At 39.8% G+C, this 21,413-nt stretch overlaps 1 protein-coding gene across 2 annotated transcripts in view; it reads left to right on the top strand.

Moving 5' to 3' along the window:
• LOC146542320 (uncharacterized) overlaps positions 1-20,302 on the top strand; it is a 78,370-nt gene extending 58,068 nt beyond the window's left edge. Inside the window, exons 2-3 of one of the 2 annotated variants that reach the window (XM_085213482.1) lie at positions 9,451-9,670; positions 11,748-20,302. In XM_085213482.1, coding sequence (XP_085069608.1) covers positions 11,831-12,769 — 939 coding nt within the window. In that variant the 5' untranslated portion in view covers positions 9,451-9,670; positions 11,748-11,830 and the 3' untranslated portion in view covers positions 12,770-20,302. The remainder of the gene's footprint in view (positions 1-9,450; positions 9,671-11,747) is intronic. The other variant, XM_085213483.1, reaches the window with a different exon arrangement.
• Positions 20,303-21,413: the final 1,111 nt, after the last annotated feature.

The following is a 21,413-nucleotide window of genomic DNA, read 5'->3' on the forward strand; positions in this document are numbered from 1 at the left end:
TTTGCCGTTGATATATTTATAAAAGGATTTTTTATTGTCTTTTACTGCAGTGGCAAATCTGAGTTCAAGCTGGGCTTTTGCCTTCCTAACTTCCTCCCTGCATACCTTAGCTATTCCCTTGTAATCCCCCCAAGTAGACTGCCCCTTCTTCCAGAGGACATAGACTCTTTTTTTCTCCCTGAGTCTCAACAGTAATTCCTGGCTCATCCACACCAGTCATCTTCCCCTACAGCTTACCTTACGGTACTCATGGACAGCCTGTTTTTGCACCTTTAAGATTTCCATCTTGAGGAGTGTCCAGGCTTCCTGGACCCCTTTACCCTTGAGAAGTGACTCCCGAGGGACCCGTGCTACAAGTGCCCTGAACAGATCAAAGTCCGCCCTCTGGAAGTTTAAAAAAGTAGTTTTACTGGTCATTCTTTTGACATCTCCAAGAATAGAGAATTCTACAATTCCATGGTTGCTCTGCCCAAGACAGTCCCCAACCTTCACTTTTCCCACCAGTCCTTCTCTGTTAGCGAAAACCAGGTCTAGCAGGGCATCACTCCTATTAGGTTCTCCTACCAGTTGCATAAGAAAGCTATCTTCCACGCAGTCTAGTAACCTCCTGGACTGCTTCCTCTGTGCTGTGTTATATTTCCAACGAATATTTATGTCTGTCTTGTACTGAAGAGACCAGAACTGGACACAGTTCTCCAGTAGTGCCTCACCATTGCTGAGTAGAAGGGAAAGATCACGACCCTAGATCTGCTGTTGGCAGACCTTATCTAATGCATCCCATGATACCATTAGTCTTCTTAGATGCAGTGATACACTTCTGGCTCATGTTCAACTTGGTGTTCAGCAGGACAACCCTGGATCATTTCTGCCAAACTGCTTTTCAGATGGGTGGCCCACAACATGCCCTCCTTTTGCACTTCTCTTTTTTGGATTTCATGAAGTTACCATTTCTCCAGCCTGTCCTGTTTTCTTTGGATGGAAAAAGCATTTCTCAGCAAGACTTCATATCTTATCTGCCACTCTTCCCAGTCTTGTTTCATCTGCAAACTTGCTGAGGGTACTCTCTGGCCTATCATCTAGATCATCAATTAGGATATTAAATACAGGACTGTACTCTGTATTGATCATTGGGTTACACCATTAGTTACTAGTCTTCATCTAGACATTGTGCTGCTGATCACAATGATCACCTCCCCATTCAGCCAGTTTTTAGTTTATACCACTGTCTGGCTAACCAGTTCATATATTACTAGCTTTTTTTTATGATGGTCTTAAGGAGGACAGTGTCAAAAGCCTTTCTGATATCCAGATAGACTGGTCTGTCAGGCTGAATGAATGTAGAAATTCATCCATTTGGTCAAGCGTGTCTTTCTCTTAGTGAATCTGTGCTGACCCCTCCTGGTGATTTTCTCACTCATCATGTTCCATATGGTTCCCAAAATTAGCTACTTCATCACACTCCCAGTGATGAGGTGAGGCTGACAGGCCTGTCATTCCCTGGGTCTTCCTTCCTGTCATTCTGGAATTTAGGAATGATGTTTGCTTTCATCCGATCTTTGGACATTTTCCCCAGTCACTCTGATGAAGCAAAGACAACTGAGAGTGGTTTCTCAATAACATCAGCCAGCTTTCTCAGAACCAGTGCATACCTTTGGGTCCATAGCAACTTACGTTAAATTGAATTTGTTCAAGAACTGCTTTAACTGATCCTCTTCCACCAAGGGCATATCCTCCTAGCTCCACTTCTTCCTCTCTAGGACTTGGGATTCTTGAAGGTTGATTGTGATAGTACAGGTTGAGATAAAGGAGACATTCAGTGCTTCAACCTTTTCTTTATCCTGAGTAACCAGCTCTTCCATCTCATTCAGTAGCAGACTTGTGTCTTCTGTAGTCTTCCTTTTGTCATCCATGTACTTGTAAAAGTCCTTTTTGTCGCCTTTGACGTCAATGGCCAGATTTATTCCCACTGAGCTTTGGCTTTCTTAATTGCATTATTGCATGCTTGGACAATGTCTCTGTATTTCACTCAGTTTACCTGTCCCTGTTTGCAGATTCTATATGCCTTCTTTTTGTGCTTAAGTTTTCCCAGGAACACCTTGTTCATCCATGCAGGCCTCCTGGCATTTTTGCTTGACCACCTATTCACCAGGATTTACTGCATTTGAGCTTGATGGAAGTCATAACTCTTTCTCAATGTTCATACTGAATATTACAGTAAATGGCACAGAATATATTTTTGGTAAATTTTAGTCAGCTGTCCTGCCTGCTTCCAATCCCAAGCTCTTACCTTTGCTCTCCACTTGCTAAGAGAACACAGTGAGGTACACGGAAGGCCTTGGTAACGTGCAAGTATCATTTAGCAACAGATAAAACACTGATGTGTTGTTAACACTGAATTGGTCACAAATCAAAAACACAGTGCCATGTGTTCTGCAAGGAAGAAAATTAACTTATCTGAACCAAACTCAGTACACATATTCTCACAGAGTGACCTACAAGTTCTCCTGTAGGCCCTGCAGGCATCTTTCTAACACCATCATCAACTTCCGTAATACACAGGCTAAGAACAAGTGGTACAGTTCACCATTTTACAAAGAAAATTCCTGTGGACAGGCACTGGGACCAGGGAATAAAATCAGCACTGATAGGGCTTTGATGTCCTAAAAAAAATGCTTCTGAAATATAAAAAGCATTCAGGCTTAAAATTGATGAGCTTCCTACCATTCATCCTATGCAATGCTTCAGTTCATTCTAACAGCGCATACTCCACTGTTTTGTGTGATGTATCTGAAATCCTACTTTAAAGTTCTCATCTTCACTCATGAATGTGGATTAGGGACTTCCTAACATTTTATCAAGGTGAAAGAAATCAGTAGTATTTTTCATTGTATTTCTAACAATGCTGTTTTACAGACAAGAAACGTGGATTTCATTTTAGTGGCAGCACTATGGGTTGCAGTTCCTTTCAAAGTACATTTTCACGAATAGTGAAGTAGCAAAGTGAAAAACCGTGTTTGCTTTTACTAATTTAGTACTTCAGCTTCCAAAGGAAAAGATTGATTTACTTACTGAAAGTCAGCATTACTTAAAAGTAATTTTCAAAAATGTCTTTGATCATTTTTGCACTTGAAGAGATATGTGTATGCATAACACAAACCTTTCTGGTTAACCCTGCCTAATAAGAATGGATAACTTCAAATGGGTGTGCTCAAATATGGAAAAAACTCCTTCAGTATGGTTTAAAAAGATGATAGATTAAAGAAAGTTCACATCATTTTTCTAACAGCTCACTTTTTGTTCTTTCCTTGAGATTACCATATTCTTCTCACAATTTGCTGTTGGTCCTATACTTTTACCTTTACATAGAGTATACCTATAAGGTGGTTTGTACTAATAACATTTAATGATTACATAGTAAAGCTTAAACAGAAAATATAAATTATTTTGTTACTCTTCTGCCAAAAAAGTCATCTCCCATTGATTTTATAGCAAAAAATAATGTGCAGTTTAAGCGACTTGCTTTATTTTAAGTTTATAACTTTCAAGTAACGTTCTGTATTCACCAGATCCTAATAATAAAGATTGTCTAACCCCTAGAAGATCAATGCAATAATAATTCAAGTGTCTCTTCTCTTTGTGCAGTGCCAAAATGATAATGAGAATGAGAATGGGCCCAGTTGATGGCAGTTTGGTTTCGTGGAATAAATCTTGCCTATTCCTGGATATCCATGAACACTAAAGTTGTTGCTTTGAACAGGAAAGTTGCTGCCTTGATGGAAAAAAAAAAAAAAGAAACAGACAAAACAATACAATAACGCAAAACAAACAAACAATGAAGCACCTCTCCCATGAAGCTGCTGCAATAGCAGTGGTGGAATGACTGAAAAAGACAGAAGGCCTGGCATAGAACTATTTTGTATGCATCTCAGAACCACAACTAATTTATATCTGATGATTCTTTCTGCTTCTATACAGAATTTGGAACTGAAATTATAATCTCATCCTGGGTTCTTTTCTAAGGAAGTATCATTTTTGTATTTATATAGAAGAATAACAGAAACAACAAAGAAAACAAAACTCTTCACTCAACAAATTCATTATTAGTCTTATTACACTGGAGCTTCACAAAATCACTGGACCTTCACAATCATAAAAAAACAATTAGAAAATCAGATATATTCTTAGTAGAACACCATGTAAGACTGAAATAGTTGAGAATGGTTTGAGATTTTCTTCAATATCAGAATTTAGCCTGGATATTTGTGCAACAGTAAAGAAATGTTAAATTTTGGATACGCAATAGATGGTTATCTGAATTAGAGTAATAAAATCTCCTGCTAGATACTGAGAAACCAAGGTGCATTCTTCCAGTCTCTTTTGCAGCAGAGCCTAACCAATGTTTTTCAAATCTTATTTATCTCACAGTTTGGCAGGATTAGTTACTTGCTAAAAACTTCACAGATGTTAGCAAATGCCTGGATTGATTTAATATGGATTGATATAATCTGTGCCTTTTTAACAAGCAGTGGACAGGCTCCATAATTTCTTTTCTTTTTTTTTTTTCTTTCTCCATTCAAAATAGCTTAAGAGAAAGTGGTTGTAGAGGCTCATTATTCTTCTAAATCCTGACTTCAATTACATAATTTGCTACAAAAGACATCCCATAAAACATAGTTGCTATGGGAGCCGCAGGACTATAAAATAATAATAATAATAATAATAATAATAATAATAATAATAATAATAATTGACCTGTCTTGTCAGAGATACAGAGCACCTCTGAACCTCTGACTCCGTTTGGACTAATGTCAAGTTTAGCTAAGCCACACTTGGGAAGAGATGTGCAAGAATACCATCCTATTTTCTTGAGTGAGAACAACAGTATGTTTCTCACAATTATTCTTACTATAAACTCAAGATTGTTAGGCCAACAACCAGAAGAAACATCTGATAACTCTGCAACAGTATCACATGTCCTGAGATAATCACAAAAAACTAGGTTGATCAACATTTTCTTAATAATACCATTACTTATTCTAAATATCTAATCTAGTGAACCTAAATACATATATAACCCAATGAAGAATTTTTCTGTTTCACTTTCTTCTGACTTTCATACATGCCTTTGACTGAAAGTTCTGTAAATTTGTTATGTGTGCATATTTGTGTGTGTATTTTCTGGCCGAAACTCCATAAAGTTAAGAAATGAATAAATATTTTATGGTTTTCAGCAAATACTTGTAAAACTTAAAATAATAATAATAATGTAGTCAGACCATTAAAACTACCATAACGCTGTGAAAAATAATTATCCCCTCTTGAGCAATTATATATGCCTCTGTAGTAAGTTATAAAGTCTTATTAGCATTCAGAACTACAATATCTAATGTCATTATCTTCTTTGAAGAATTAGGAAATAAAACCTTTTTCCCCCACTATATAGAGCTAAAGTTACTCTTCAGAGTAGCCCATATTTACAAAGCAATTTGTCAGTGTAATATATCACAAAGGAGAGTTCAGTAGATCCATTTCAACTTAATGGACAATTACTGCTTCTCTCCTATTTTAAATATACTTCCTCTTAATTTCATTCAGTGTTGCTTTCTAGGTAGACACAGGAGTAACAGTTTTCTGATAAATCTGCTGTAATACTGATCTTCGCTTCTTTCTCAAGCAGACTCAAAATCTGCTTTGTGTAACTCAGTAGTGTTATACCCTCATGAACACATATTATTTTTACTACCTGTTTTTGGCCTTTTATTAGGTCTTTGGACTAATATATTTTAGCATTTCTTAGATCACAGAACTTCAGATGATTTAATTTAATCATCCTTAAATTGCCTATCAAATATAAAATTTATGTCTTCAGACGTGAAGAAATGATTCAACCTCTAGGGATACTAAATATCATGAAAATAAACAGAAATAAATTTTGCAATACTCTCTTACACTTTTAATGTCACAGTATCATTATATTCTCTCTAAAGGGCCTGAAATTAAAGTTTCAAATGCTGCTTACAGAGGATATTTGAATTCGTTTTCAACTATTTTTAGTTCAGAGCCTCTGCAATAGGAAAAAAAAGACAAATTTGTAGAACACTGTAGTCAACACATTCATATTGACAAGGACATTATAGGACAGAATCTAGATGGATCTCCCATGTATCCACAAGTCACACAATACGTATGACTTTCAAAACACTATTTAACTCTTTAAGACTCTTCCATATATTGGTAAGTATGTCAGGAAGTTTAGATAACCAATTCCTCACTGTGAAGCAGTGCCTTCCTTACTCTTGAGTAGAAAAATCCAATGAACTGTCAACGCTATCTGTATATACTTTGTTCAACGCTGTATAGAATTTATCTACTTAAAATACTAATTTCCTTTTTCTGCACAACCATCTTTAAAGATAGTTCGGTCTGGATTGATGATTACCTCTTTTCAATCAATTGTTATGGCTTCTCATTCTAGGTTATTCAGTAACTCCTTTTACTTTAAGCATGACAGAGCCTAAGAGTTGGCTCCTCAAATTCCAGACCTGGCTGTTCATGCATAGAAAAGCAAAACACCATTTGCCAATTTTTAATATACTTGTTCTTCTAGGTTACTTGAAGTATAATACTCCTGAAAGATGAGTGCTACTAATTCTAATCATCTCTTGTAATCTGAATTTACAGTAAACTGTTAGGAATTATAAACATTTCAGAAACAGATGTTGTCATATGGACTAGCTGTATGCTCCCCTCCCCCGCCCCCCCCCCTTTTTTTTTTTTTTTGTAAGAGAGCATGAATTGTGCTGTAAAACAGACTTATTACTTCCCAGCACTTTCAGAAGCTTTTAGCTCCAGGGAAATTTTGATTTGCCTGAGATGCTACACAGTGTTTTACTCCAGGTCTCCCATGCTTCTTAGGATTAATTCAGAGCTTGCATTCAGAGCAAGGATGTCTCCTTAATTGAACCACTGACTGAACATGAAGCTTCAGGCAGCACATCCAGCTTCAACAACATGTGAAAGTATGTATGCATGATTATTTCATGCTTTTTAAAGCCATTCCTCAAGTACTGGGGGTAGGAGAGATGTTTAGATTTGACATATGTGATAGAAAACCTTCTCTAAAGAATATGTCAAAAAATACTAAAAAATCCACACAAATGAGATCTTTCAAAGCTTTGAGCAATTCCTTAAGCATCTCTTCTATTTTATCTTCACACCTACTTTAGTTTTCCTATTGCTTCAAATTGCCTTCTCTTTTTATTGCCCATGGCATTCTTCAGAGAAAGTGTTTGCAGTATTACATCTTTTCATCTGACCCCTCTGTTTTTTTCTGAAGTTTCAAGTAAGCTACCTGTCTTTTATTCTCCAAGATTTTTTTCATGATCACAGTTGCAAATCTGAAATCACTTCTGCCTCATTTCAATCTCTGCATATTTTTCATGTTGCTGTCTCATTTGAATTAGTCACACACAAGCCACACTTAGTTTTGTGTATGTAATCTTGATGGAAATGTATTCTACTAATAGGATCTTCAGCTTTGTCTACCTTCTTGCTTACTTTAACTAGCAGGATTAAGCTATCAAGTGACAATTTTCCAGCAGTAAATTTAAAATATCATTTAATAGTTTTGAAGATGTTTTAATTATTTATATTAATTTAATAAGAAATTAGATTGCTTTCTCAGTCAGAACTCTGTTTACCATTTTCTTATCTGTTAGTAACTGCTAAGAATATTGCTAGACATGCAGCTAAAAATACAGCTAGAGTTAGACTGTTAGAATCTTGTCAGATACTCACTGCAGAACAAGCTACAAGCCAGAATCAGCTGTAAAGACATCAAGCAAGCAGCAATCTGGAGTCATAACTCTCTGGTTCAGTACAAAATTGTCTGTGGCAGCTTTAACAACTTTTTAACTGATACAGCCAATCAGTTCCAAAGTAGCTAATGTGGTTTAACATGGGACACATGAACACTCAGTTGATATAGGGAAACCAAGCTACAAGATGTGAATCAACTTTAAACTGCACAACCATTTTTTTGAAATAAATAGTAAACTGAGATATTCACTGACATAATACATGAACATGGAGTAAACCTTTTCAAAAACCAGAACAATACTACTATTACATACCGTGTTATTTACTAATTGTAAAAACTGTCTGCCTATTTATTAACAAGAGCAGCAACAACAATGGCTTATTCCTAACATTTCCTATCTCTTAGAAAAGATTTTCTAACACGGGGAGTCTGTTAACTTAAAACAATGAACACAATACTGAAAGCATATCTTTTAGCAACAGAAGCTTATTAGCCAGTAATATTAATATAAACACCAGAAATTCAAACTGGGAATCACTTGGAGATCTGAAAGGCACAGTTAAACAGTAAAAGTACAGATAGAGTATTTCAACATTGAGTGAAGATTATTTAGTGAATTCAATTTATACTTTCCAATATTTATTCTTTGGTTTGGTAAACATGTCTCTAATAAAAATGCATGTGTAAATGGAGAGTTCATTTTCAAATTTTACTGCTTGCTTGACTTTGAAATTGTTCCTGTGATCATATATTCAAAAATTTCTGCTTGACTGATCTGAAAGGATGGGATTTCTGAACCTCATTAAGGAAGAATTTCAGCACACTGGAAAAAAATTAGCTCTGTGTGATAATAAGTGAATAGGTAACATTATTTTTCTTAATTATTTTTCTTAATGAAATCTATTATTGAACTTCAAGAAACCTTGTAAGTACCTAGCTTACAATACGGAACTGCAGATCTTGCAAGATGTGTGGAAGGTGAAAGTGTCTGCTCCTTTAAGGGTGACTGGCCAAGGACTTTCTCATCACAAAAGGGGATGGTAAGAAAAGGAGGAAGCTATAAACAAGAACACAGACAAACACAAACCCAACAAACAAATGTAATGGAAGCAGTAACTGGACAGTCACACTGTTTGGTAATGCGGAATGTGAGAATATCTCTTCCAGTACTATTGTCTGATGAAGGAACTTGTCAAGTGGGATACCAAGGAAAAGGGAGATGTAATAAAATAAACAGAGGCACAAACCTGGTAGACAAACGTAACAGAGACATAGACAAAATGGGGAACAGGCAGAAGGGATGAGAGAGGGGCTAGTCCTGTGGCTGGCCATTGTGTTTGACTGAACCCTGTGCCCAATGGACACAGACTGTCCTGTTCTCTATTAAATCCTCTTTCAGTGACTTCTCTGTGTGATGTTAGACAACCCAAGAGCAGCAGGCCATGAGCTAAAGGGCCTTGATCTCCCACAGGCATCCAGGAAGACTGTTCCACCTGCAGCAATTAGTCTATAGCTGGGACAGGAAGCAAAGGGACACAATCCCCAAACAGTCCTTTTGACATGAGGGCAGTGAGTAGGCCTCACGGAAATCCCACCCTGACTCTGGAATTTCTTTTTTGCCACTCATACAGATTCTCTTCAGCACATGAGTACCGTCACTTCCCCAGCGTTTCCACCACCACCACCACTGCTCTCTGGCACACTTTCCTCAGCATAGTTCCTCTGCTGCAAGTGAATCCCATGGAAAAGGCAATGCATACTCTCTGTGCTCTCCACGGTCACTTGACTGCTTCAGACCTACAGCTCTATTAGCATTACTAGAGACAAACCAGCCATCCAGAGTGAGCTGAGGTGAGGAATAGCAGGAGCTGCTAGCTTTGGCAACAAAATCTGCTGCTGTGTACTAAATAAAAGTCCCTTTTAGGGCAGTCTCGCATTTTATTTTCCTCTGGGTATTGTTTTCACACTTTTTTATTTTCCACTTTCCTTCCAGTTTGTGTGGAAAAGGGGAACCACAGCCATTAAACTAGTGATGCCAAAATACAACCTGAATTGCTTTCGTAAATATTATCACTTATCCTCTGCCACATCAAAACATTCCACCAAACATTTAACTGCAGGAATTTCTTTTGAAGACAAAAAAGAGAAAGCTGATAGTTAACCTCCCGTCTGACCTCCTGGATTTTGAAGTACTTTCTCAGAAGCTGATGAACTGTGACATCAAGCTACAGGGTGCAGTAATCACACCAGAGGGATGGGATACCATTCAGAGGGACCTAGACAGACTTGAGCAGTGGGCCCAGGTGAACCTCATGAGGTTCAACAAATCCAAGTGAAAGGTCTTGCACCTGGGCCAATGTATGTTGTTGTATTGCTAATGAGTGGCAAAGCTCAAAAATAACTTGAGACAGACCTATACACCCACAGGGCGCCTAGCCCTCACCTGTAACCAGTCTTGGTTGTGTGGGAAAACTGTTGTGTTGTGTGGGTATAAAAGCTGGTAAGCACCTAGAATAAAGGTCTTTTGTTCTGCACCAGTGAAGGAGTCAGCACCTATTTCGCCTCACCCGCAAAGGAGCTTGAGGCTCTCTTGCAACAGGTCAAGGGAACCCCCATTACCATTATAAACTAGGAGATGAAAGGCCTGAGAGCAACTGTGCTGAAAAAGACCTGGTGATACTGGTAAGCTGGACATAAGCCAACAGTGTGCCTTCACAGCTCAGAAAACCAATCATATCCTGGGCTGCATCAAAAGATGTGTGACCAGCAGGTCAAGAGAAGTGATCCTGCCCCTCTACTCTGAGCTGGTGAGGCCTCACCTGGAGTACTGTGTGGAGACCTCAGAACAGGAGAGACATGGAGCTGGACTGTTATCAGGGAAGGGCCACAAAAAGGATCAGTGGAATGCAACACCTCTCCTACGAGAACAGGCTGAGAGAGCTGGAGCTCTTCAGCCTGGAAAAAGCTGTGAGTCCTGTGTAGGGGGCTTGGACTAGATGGCCCTCAGAGGTCCCTCCCAACTCTAAGGATTCTATGCTTAGAATTCGTGAAGTAAATGAAGAGGGTAGATTTCTCATATTGCAGCATCTAGATATTGTTGCAAATGAGGATGTTACTGTAACATTTTTCCCCGGCAATGCTTTTCTTTCTGGATTTGACTGTGTGTCCACAGGCTTGCAACAGCTGTGACTGGGTTGTGCTCACCCAACTCTTCAAACCCTTCAGGCTTATGGATTCTACCGTCTTGCTGGTGTGATTTTTCTGTTTCCAGCCTGATCCTACTAATTGCAGTTCATGTCAACTGCCTCTTCCCCTTTTCTGCCCCATGCTGAACTGGTCCTAGCCATGCAAGTCTTTCCTGCAGGATAAGTTCTCCAGCCTCACTGCAAAATGCCAACAACGAGTAGACATAATACAGGGAATGGAATGGACAGGGGCACTGTGGGAAACCCAGATGCCATTGCTGAGATTGGAGTGCTGCAGATGACGCTCGCCCGTTGTGACGTCACTGGCACCCATCCCCTATGTGAGGGATAGTGACATACACAGCAGTGGATTGTGACCTCTTGGCCCTCACTGCCTGTAGCCGGGCACAGAGTCTCTCACTCTGCCTTGTGCCCGCACTCCAGCCGAGCGTGTCCGTGAGGTTTGGAGTGAGCAGCGAGGATAGCCTTGGAGCTGGTCTCGTGCTCTGGGAGCTGCCGACAGCCGCTCTCAGTGCTCGTCCCCAGAGCCCTGAAGCTTGTTTCCCGCCCTGCCTGGCTCAGGCAGCCAGGGAACCCAGGAGGCCGCAGCAGCAAAGGGAACCGGTAAGGGACGCCTCAGCCTGGGCAGCCCAGCTGGGAGGGTTTCCTTCCTGAGGGACCCAGGCACTTGTTCCTCCTCTGACAGGGTCAGCGAGTAACCATGACCTCTCTTCCTTTCCTAGCGTGATCCCTGCTGCTGCAGCAGCGGGTGAGGAGCAGCCCTTCATCCCCTTCGCTCTCCTGCCCACCACAGCAGCTGGACAGCATGGCCACCGAGCTGGACCGTCGCTGCCCCATCTGCCTGGACACCATGGATGATGCCAGCTATGTGATGCCGTGCCTGCACCAGTTTTGCTTTGGCTGCATCCAGCGGTGGGCTGAAAACAGGCCCACGTGCCCCCTCTGCAAACGCAGGATGGGGTCCATCGTGCACTCGGTGTGTTCGGACGACATCTTTCAAGAACTTGTCGTCGGACTGCAGGAGAGGGCCAGAACAGCCCCCCACCACACAACATCAGAGCAAGAGCAAACAGGGGCACCACCCAGCTGGCCGTCCATGTTCCACCAGATTCCAGCTGTGCTCCGGCCCCTGCTGCCCTGGCTGTGCCAGGAGCTGAGGCAGCTCTTTGGGTCTGACCACAGGGCAGCCTCTGCAGCACAGCGCCATGTCATCTCTGGCCTGTGCTACTTTGGCCTGAATGAGGGAGCGCTGACTTTGTGGCTGCTCTGCTCCCTGCGAAGCCAGGCCGCCAGCTTTGTGCGACGGCTCGTTGTACAAGCTGTGCGGGTGTGCAGTGGGCAGGTGCAACATCTGCCTGGCCCAGAGGCCTCCCATGCTGCCACAGGACGGGAGGGCAGCCCAACAGCTGCACGTGGTGCAGCTGCCCATGGTGCACAGACTCCCGACCTTGGCCCACAGCCCTCCAGCAGCACCGGGGAAGACAATGTGGAGGAGGAGCTTCCTGTCCCCTCAACCGCTGCCCTTAGTGAGGGTCCCAGCCAGCCTCCATCCATCCCAGCTCCATGGCAGACCAGCCAAGCAGCAGCACAGGAGGACCTGGGGGAGGCAGTGCCAGGTCCCTCAAGCACCGGCACGGGCAGGGAGCGCTCACGCAGGGCGCCTCGGAGAGCTCCGAAGAGGAGGGCCCGCAACTCTGAGGCCTCTGCACCTCCTGCCAAGAGGCCACCCCGTCGGCAGCACTAAGACACCGCCCCAGCAGCTGGCGAGAACAGGGCCGGGCCTGCAGCTGGGGCACAACCAGCCCTCAGGCGCTCAGACTGTGTCAGACTGAGTAATACAATATTAAAGAAAAATCTCTGTGTTGCTATCAATGCCTTTGTCACTGCTTTGCAGTGCTGCAAGCTGTTTTATGAATCTCCTGGATCTATCTGTATTAGATTTGTGGTGTTCCCAGGTTATATCTTGTGGTTTTGAAATCACCCATAAGGATAAGGTCAGCTGATCTCGTCTTAGAACCTTTAAGAATAATTCATTGATGATTTCAGCCTGGGTGGGATGACTATTGAACAACCACATCCACTTTATTTACTTTTTCTTTTTATCCCTGCCCAGAGGCTCTCAACCACATCATTGCCAAGCAGGAACTCCTTATAGCTCAGCCCCTCCCTCATGTGCAGCTTCTCCCCTTTAATGGATTGGGTGCCAGCAACAGGTGTCAGACTCAGGGCATAAAGCAGCTGGGGATGCACAGGCAGTTGAGAGTCCTGGGGTGTGGGCAGAAGGGCTGTGCTGTTCTGTGCTGGGGGTGGTAGGTGCGCAAGTGCTAGTGACGTCCCAGGGATGTTGCATGTAGGCCTGCAACAGAGCTTGCTGACTCTGCCAGCCCCAGGATGGGAGGGAACAGGCTGTGCCCTTCATGTGTGGGGTCCTGTGTTCAGGGCTGCTGCAGGCAGCATCTGGGCTGGGGCTGCTGTGGGATAGTCATAGCAGGATGGAAGCTGTTTCAGGCAGCAGCTGATCTAACTTATATCACTTAACATTTGATGTAATGTTTCACTAGTGACACTAAGCAGTCGGCTGTCTTTATTTTTGTTATTTTTTTGATTTTTTTTTTTTCCACCCTCACACTTTTTTCCAATAGCAGTTTTTTCTTTCACTGCTTGGCCTATCATTTTGTGAGACTGTGTACTTTGCTGCACCCTTCCAGGCCAACACCTCCACTTTTAGTAGGAGGATCTTACTGTCTGGATCATCTCCACCACTGTTTGTGGTATAAGATAAACCCTACACTCGAGTGCATTTTGTTTCTATTTTTCAAGTACCACTTGGAAAATTCCTGGCTAAGAATATGCTGGCCAAAAATATTCCTATTGCCCTACCACTAGAAGGGCTGGTAAAATAACCTGTCTGGCTTAGTTTTAGACTTAGTTTTCAATTAAAGATAGTAATGCATATGGGTAGTTCAAGATAAACAGAAATTTGAAAAACTCCTTTGCTTAAGTCCAGAAGTTTATATTAAAAGTAAAATGAAAAGAAAGAATAAATGCTTTTTCAGGAATAACAAAGGTATCAGTCTCAGATGCATTTGGTTGTGTTGCAGCTCTCTGTAGAGAGAGGTACAGGTACAGTAAAATTGTCACATTTTAAAACCATGAAAACCAACTAGAAAAAAAATTTCAACTGCCAATTTTTCATCAGGGTATTTATACTGTACACACTATATTTCTTGCAGCATGAGTTTTACTGTGATAGGACTATATCTATTATGTCAACTTACAGATAGGGATGTCTAAACATCTTCAGCAAAACACAGAACTATCTTGCCTTCAACAATTGTACAGTATGATGTCTAAAATATAAAGCATATTTATTTCTCCTCTACTAGTAGTAATTTACATAAACCCATGCAAAATATTCATCAATTCAGAACATTGCAGCATTTTCATTACAGATGTAAAATAAGTGAAAAAAATGCTTTAAAACATGGTACCTCTAAAAAATGTTCTATCGCATCCAAATGGATCCTTGAAATGATGCTGTCTGTAAATGTGATGTGTTTATCTTAAGTACACTTTGAAAATTTAGCACAAAGATAAATACATTTGCTAGAAAATCTATATAATATGCACTATGTTTAACATTTTCCCAATGGGTAGCAGAAAATAAAATGGATGTGTCCGTATGTTTGGCTTCTTACACATAGCAAGCTGAATTTAATGATCAAACTATTTCTAACCAAGTATCACGTAAAGTGAAAAGTAACATTATTTTCTTTATGTCATTTAGTTGTATATGTACATTAAATTATCTTGATACTGTTTAATAGCATAGAAAAACCAGTGACTGATTCTCAAGGAAAAAAAAAAAAAAAAAAAAAGCAGAAAATTTAAAAAGAAATTTTAGAATAATTATTCTTCTCTTTTGCTGTGAGTGGATTATACACGGACAGATAATAGATAAAAATGTAGTTTAAATTCTCTTACTTGATCTGGTTAACTTTTTGCATATTACTTTCATGATTTGCCTGCAGTGATACATAAGGGACATCAGACATATTGGTTTTGTGCAAGGTCACTTCTAAAGGAGACATGTTCAGCAAAGAATAGGCAAGCAGCTCTGTTGGACAGTTTTCAATGTGCATGCTTGCTAGCAAAAGCAACAGATGTAATGTTAACAAGCAAAGGGATAAGGTTAGCAAATGGTATAGAACTAAAACATTTTCTTTCTTTTTCCTTTAAAGGCAATTTACAAAAATAAATAAATAAATAAATAAAAAGTATTAGAGAGATCAAGAAATAAAACAGTTGTTTTTATCTTTTTGTCTTTATTGCCATTTTTGACGTAATTTCCCTCCTTTTGTAAAAATGCTTGAAAGGCTTGTGCTTTATATCAAGTATCAAAACTCTTCAGGTAAGCTCAGTATCAAATACTTAGAGATTATTGTGGGTTCCCATTTTAGAGTAATTCTCTTTAAAATTCTGATGGAATGAACAGTTGTTTCTATTATTTGATGTTCTGGTTCTAGAAATGCTGAGCTCATTTCCAAATAATTTTATCCAGGCAACCTGCAGAAGCACTTGTACATTTCAAGTTCCCATATTAAGAGGGTATGATTAAAAGATAGATGTAAACAAACAAATAAAAAAATCCACAAGCTTTTGTGTTTCTATTACGCATCCAAACCTTTACTGCATCTTTCATCTGTGTAAATGAGATTATTATATGGTTCACGTTATTTTGCGATAGAAGAAGATGCTTCCACACAGAACTTTGTTTTTCGTCTTGATTAAGTAACAGTTTATTTTGTTTGTAAAGTAAATATGTAACTTTTAGATACTACTCATTTGTTCTGTCTAAGGCATAAGAAGATGCAATGGGTTAAACAGAAATGAGTCAAGGTAACATGTATTTGCATAGCCAGAGATAAGGAAGGCAGATACAGCACTGTCTACTATCCACAAGTATTATAGTCTCTCCAGGACATGGGGAAATTAGTTTACTCACTTGTCTTTTTTCAGGTTAATGGATTATTTTCATGCTTGAAAATCCCCATGTTATGAAAATAAAATAGCATCAAGTATCTACTATTCAACACTTTCCAGAAAAACAAGGTAAAGATTTATATGACGTTCATTCCTACCATAATACCTATGACTAGAACATCTATCAGTTTTCAGTTTTGTAAAATCTGGTAGAAATGCACAGACCAATGAATCTGATTCTTAAAATCTTGTTAGTAAAAATGCTCAGAAACTGTTTGTGTGTTTTCAATAAACACAAGCTTTGGAATAAGCAATATAAGCAATCTAGTTACATAACATGGAACTGAAAGAAAAACTAACACATCCCCCACCCTCAGCGCAGTGGTTTTGTTGCTTGTAATCTTAATTCATTGAGTTGTATCTGCCATTGTAACCTTTTTCCAGCAATATCTTCCCATAGCACTATAGACACTGAATTAAAAAAAAAAAAAAAAAAAAAAAAAAGTATTTTAAATTAATCTTTTAGAGTCACAGAATCATAGAATGGGTTGGGTTGGAAGGGACTTTTAAGATCATCTAGTTTCAACTTCCCCCACTGCAGAGAGGGGCACCTCCCTCTGGACCAGGTTGCTCAGAGCCCCACCTAGTCTGGCCTTGAATGCTTTCAGGGAGAGAGCATTCACAACCTCACTGGGCAACCTGTTCCAATGTCTCACCACTCTCACAGTAAAAAATTTCTTCCTAATATCTAGTCTAGATCTATCCTTTTCTAGTTTAAAACCATTTGCTCCCATCCTCTCTCTGCCTGCCCTTATAAAAAGTTCCTACCCAGCTTTCCTGTACTCTCCCTTCAGGTACTGGAAGGCAACTAGAAGGTCTCCTCAGAGCCTTCTCATTGCTGAAGAGCCTCGGCACTCTCACCCTGTTCTCATAAGGGAGGTAGGCCAGCCCTCTGATTATCTTCATAGTCTCCTCTGGACCTGCTTTGACAACTCCATGTACTTCTTCAGTTGTAGGCTTCAAAACTGGACACAGCACTACAGATGGGGTCTTATGAGAGCAGAGTAGAGTGGCAGAATCACCTCCCTCAACCTGCTGGTCACACTTCTCTTGACGCAATCCATGATATGGTTGGCCTTCTGGGCTGTAAGCACACATTGCCAGCTTGTGCTGAATCTTCTGTCAACCTACACTCTCACATCTTTCTCCTCAGGGCTGCTTTAAATCCATTCTCTGCCTAACCTCTATCTGTGCTTGAGATTGCCCTGACCTAGGTGCAGCACTTTGAACTTCATGAAATTGGCATGGATACACCTCTCAAGCCTGTTCAGGTCCCTCTGGATAGCATCCTTTCCCTCTAGCATGTCAACAGCACCACTCAGCTTGGTGTCTGCAAACTTGCAAACTTGCTAGGGTGCACTCACTCACTGTCCATGTAGCCTACAAAAATGTTAAATAGCACTGGTCCCAACACCAATCCCTTAGGAATATCACTCATCACCATCTCCAATTGGACACTGAGCTGTAGCCCTCAGGGTTTATCCGTCCAGCCAATTTCTTATCCAGCAAGTGGTCCATTCATCAAACCCATTTTTTTCCAATTCGGCAACCAGGATGTCATGTGGAACAATGTCATGTGCTTTGCACAAGTTCAGGTAGATGAAGTCTGTTGCTCTTCCTTTATCCACCGATGCTGTAATTCCATCATAAAAAACCACCAGGTTTGTCAGATATGATTTGCCTTGGTGAAGTCATGTTCATTACCACCAGTCACCTTATCTTTATTTTTCATGTGCACTAATAGGGTCTTCAGGAGGATCTATTCCATGATTTTGCCAGACACAGAGGTGAGACTGAGTGGTCTGTAGTTCCCTGGATCTTCTTTTTTTCCATTCTTGAAAATGGAAGTTATGTTTCCCCTTTTCCAGTCAGTGGGAACTTTATCAGACTGCTATGATCTTTCAAATACGATGAATAGTAACTTAGTGACTTCATCTGCCAGTTCCCTCTGAACCCGTGGATGGATCTTATCATGTCCCATGGACCTGTGCACCTTCAGGTTCTTCAGATGGTTCAAATCTGATCCTCACTTACAGCATGCAGATCTTCCTTCTCCAAGTTTTTACCATTGCTTTCTGCAACTTAGGCAGTGTGACTAGAACCATTGCTGATGAAGACTGAGACAAATAAGTCAATAAGCACTTCTGTTTTCTCTGTATCCCTTGTGACCAGCTCACTTGTTTCCTTCCAGAGAGGGCCCACATCCTCCCTGAACTTCTTTTAATTGCTGATCATCACTTAGAAAAAGCAAGCTCAGCTTGGGAAATCAAACACAAAGTTACTGTGCAACATTACCAAGACAGAGTGTAGAGGGAACTCAGTGCACTGTTGTCTTTATAGCTCACATGTACCAATGAAATGTTTCCTTATAGGTGAAATTGAAATTCTCATTCGTTGTAAGTGTGAGGTACATTGACAAATACAGATAAATACATTACTTAATGATACATATACAGTTTTATTGTGAAGCAGTGAGGAAACTGAATGCTCCCATCAGCTAACTGCTGAAAATGATAGTATACTGACTGTAGATTTACCTCAATTGCCTTCTGCTTATTTTCAGTAGGGTTCTTCTAATGGTATCCTTTTAGGTTCAGATTGTCAGATCATATTTAGAAACAAACTGAATATGGTAGAAGTGAACTTTAGTTGTCTCAAGTTTTCCTAGGGTAGGTAATGAAAATCCATAGACCTTTGCCTATCTTCCTCACTACAGACTCAAATAGCTTTGGGGAGAAGGAAATAAAGAAAAAAAACAGCATTTAAGTGCCGCAGATAGCATCCTAATTAGATTGTTCTCAAGCAGGGAAGCACGACAGTACTCAATATGAGTGGTAAAGCTTCACTTTATTGTTGCACACACAGGGTTTATATATGGTTCTAATACACGTGTTCGCTTACTATTGGTGCACAGCGTGGGCTGCTTGGTGGTCTGCTTAGCTTTAACCAATGCTCAGTCAGCATTCACCCCTGTGCTGCTGAGCCCGTTTACTTGTCAGCCCCCACACATCCACAGAGCACAGCTGCAGATGTGGGCCTGCTGTTTACATGCTGTTCCAAGGACGTTGTGACTCCCATCTAACTCCTAATATTTTCTCATGGGTATGCACTCTGTGCTGCCACACCAGTTATGCTCATACATATTCTCATGGCCACCCTGCTCTTGCAGCCATTCCGCAGCACTTAAGCAGCTAGTCTGTCATCAAGAAGAGAACTAGCACTCAAGAGATACCTATAAAAGAAGTGATTGAGCATCAAGGACATACCCCTGTATCTTGCAAAGTCAAGTTTTTCTATAGGTTGGACATTCTTTTTAATTGAACCAAATTTGAGCAAACAATTACTAAGTACATTAATACACTTCTTCAGTTAGTACCCAGCTGATGCTGTTTAAGCTACTGCGTGCATACATACACATAAACATAACTCTGACACAAAACTTTCTCCTGTACCTTCCAAAACTATGCTTCTAAATGAAGCATACCTTAAGCAAAACATCCTAAGTGTTAGTGTGCTTCTAAACCTTGATCTCTTTGCCCACCTATATTGGTCTGAACAAATGTTTGACTCACAGTGTATGCAGGAGGAGACTTTATATTTATTGACCAGCACACTGGCACAAAAAACTTTGCTGAGAGTTCTAAGAATATGGAATTCTTAGCAAAATTCTAGCCAGATTGTTTTCAGAGTTTCAGGAATAGACTTACTTTATATGAAAATTTCCACCAAAACCCAATAACTTTGAACCAGTTACATTAACCAGGAAACTTTTATGGCAAGTCTGAACCTTATCTCTAAATGTTTTCACTTGCATTTTACTAGTGCTGGATATAAAGAAAACCCTCTGTGAACAGAATTTGCAACAGAGGTAGTGGATAAAAAATACAGAACTGTTTCACTCATCTATTTTAGATAAAAATAGTCAGTTTTTACCAATCAAGATAAAAATTCTGTCCATGAACTATTAATATGGTCTCAGAATAGACAGCTTATAAAAGCTTAGTGATTTCTAACTGATTGAAGTGCAGCCCGGTTTGGTGTAAAAAAAAAGGGAGACTAAGCATATAATACATATACATTGCTGACATTTTTTCTATTAATAAAGTTCTGAGTTTTTTTAATGTTGTTTGGTTTTGTTTGTTTGTTTTGTCATTGTTGTAGCTTTGTTTCCCCTTTGTTACTTAATCATTTCATATTAATATGCTAGATTTGTATTACCTGACCTCATTGCTTAAAATAAGTACACCTATGATTACGTTAGGATCCCTGTAAGAAGATCAGAGTTGAATATTATTGATTTTAACTAACAAAGCTAGTAGATATACAAAGTTCAGCTTTTGGCTATAACTAAACTGGAAAACACTCTACCCAAGCACATACATTGAGATTCACTAAACAGTCAAAGAGTCAAGTTTATACAGCATTGCAGTCTAAAGGATCTTCACTCAAGGATGTGTAAATTCAAACAACAATTCCCAGAAATATTAGGTGAAAGTCGAAAGAATAAAGGTGAAAGTTGAATAATCCTCGTACTTTTCTTTATGTTAATGTGTCAGATTTGGTATCTATAGAAAGCCTGAGGAACAAAACGCTGTAAAGTTAATAAGACTTTTGTACAGCAGTTTTTTTCTGACTTTATTTGGCATACCACAACAAAATAAATAAAATGAGCAGAAAGAATGGAAGAACTGAATTAGCCAGAAAGATCAGGCCAGTTAAAGAACTCAGGGGAAGTGTAAGCAGAACAGCAATGCAGAGATACCAAGTCCACATTTCAAAGATATTTTCTGTCTTTTTTGTTTGGGCAATCATAACTACTTCACTTTCATCTTCACCGTATATGGAACTGATTCAAAATAATAGCAATACAGGGAATAAAGGAAGAAACGGAGGTAGGATTCCAAGTTCTTCTCAATTATTTCATTCATTTGTTACCCAGTAACCCAGATTATAAATAGAAATCAAGAAGCTAGTTTTACAAAGTAATTCAAATAGTGAAATATCATTAGAAATGCGGTCTTAGCGTCAGTGTTTGGCAGACATCAATTTTAGAACTATTCCTAAATATCTCTAAGCTTAAGTTCTGTCACATCTTATGTTTACTAGCTCTTAATAGAACTTTTTGTTATATTTTTACTCAATTTATTTGCTTGGTTTTGTTACCAAACATTTATCTTACATTTTTTCAAGATCATATCCTAACCTCCAATCAGACAGTGATCTTTAAAGATATGCCTCTACTGCTGCCATCTTACTAGACAGAATAAAGCCAGCTACACTATTCTAACTGCACCACTAATCATCCATATTGCATTCCATGTTCCATCATGCTGCTTTCATCTCTG

The sequence above is a fragment of the Meleagris gallopavo genome, chromosome Z, assembly GCF_905368555.1.
Source record: "Meleagris gallopavo chromosome Z, MGAL_WU_HG_1.1, whole genome shotgun sequence".
In the NCBI taxonomy this organism is placed as follows: domain Eukaryota; kingdom Metazoa; phylum Chordata; class Aves; order Galliformes; family Phasianidae; genus Meleagris; species Meleagris gallopavo.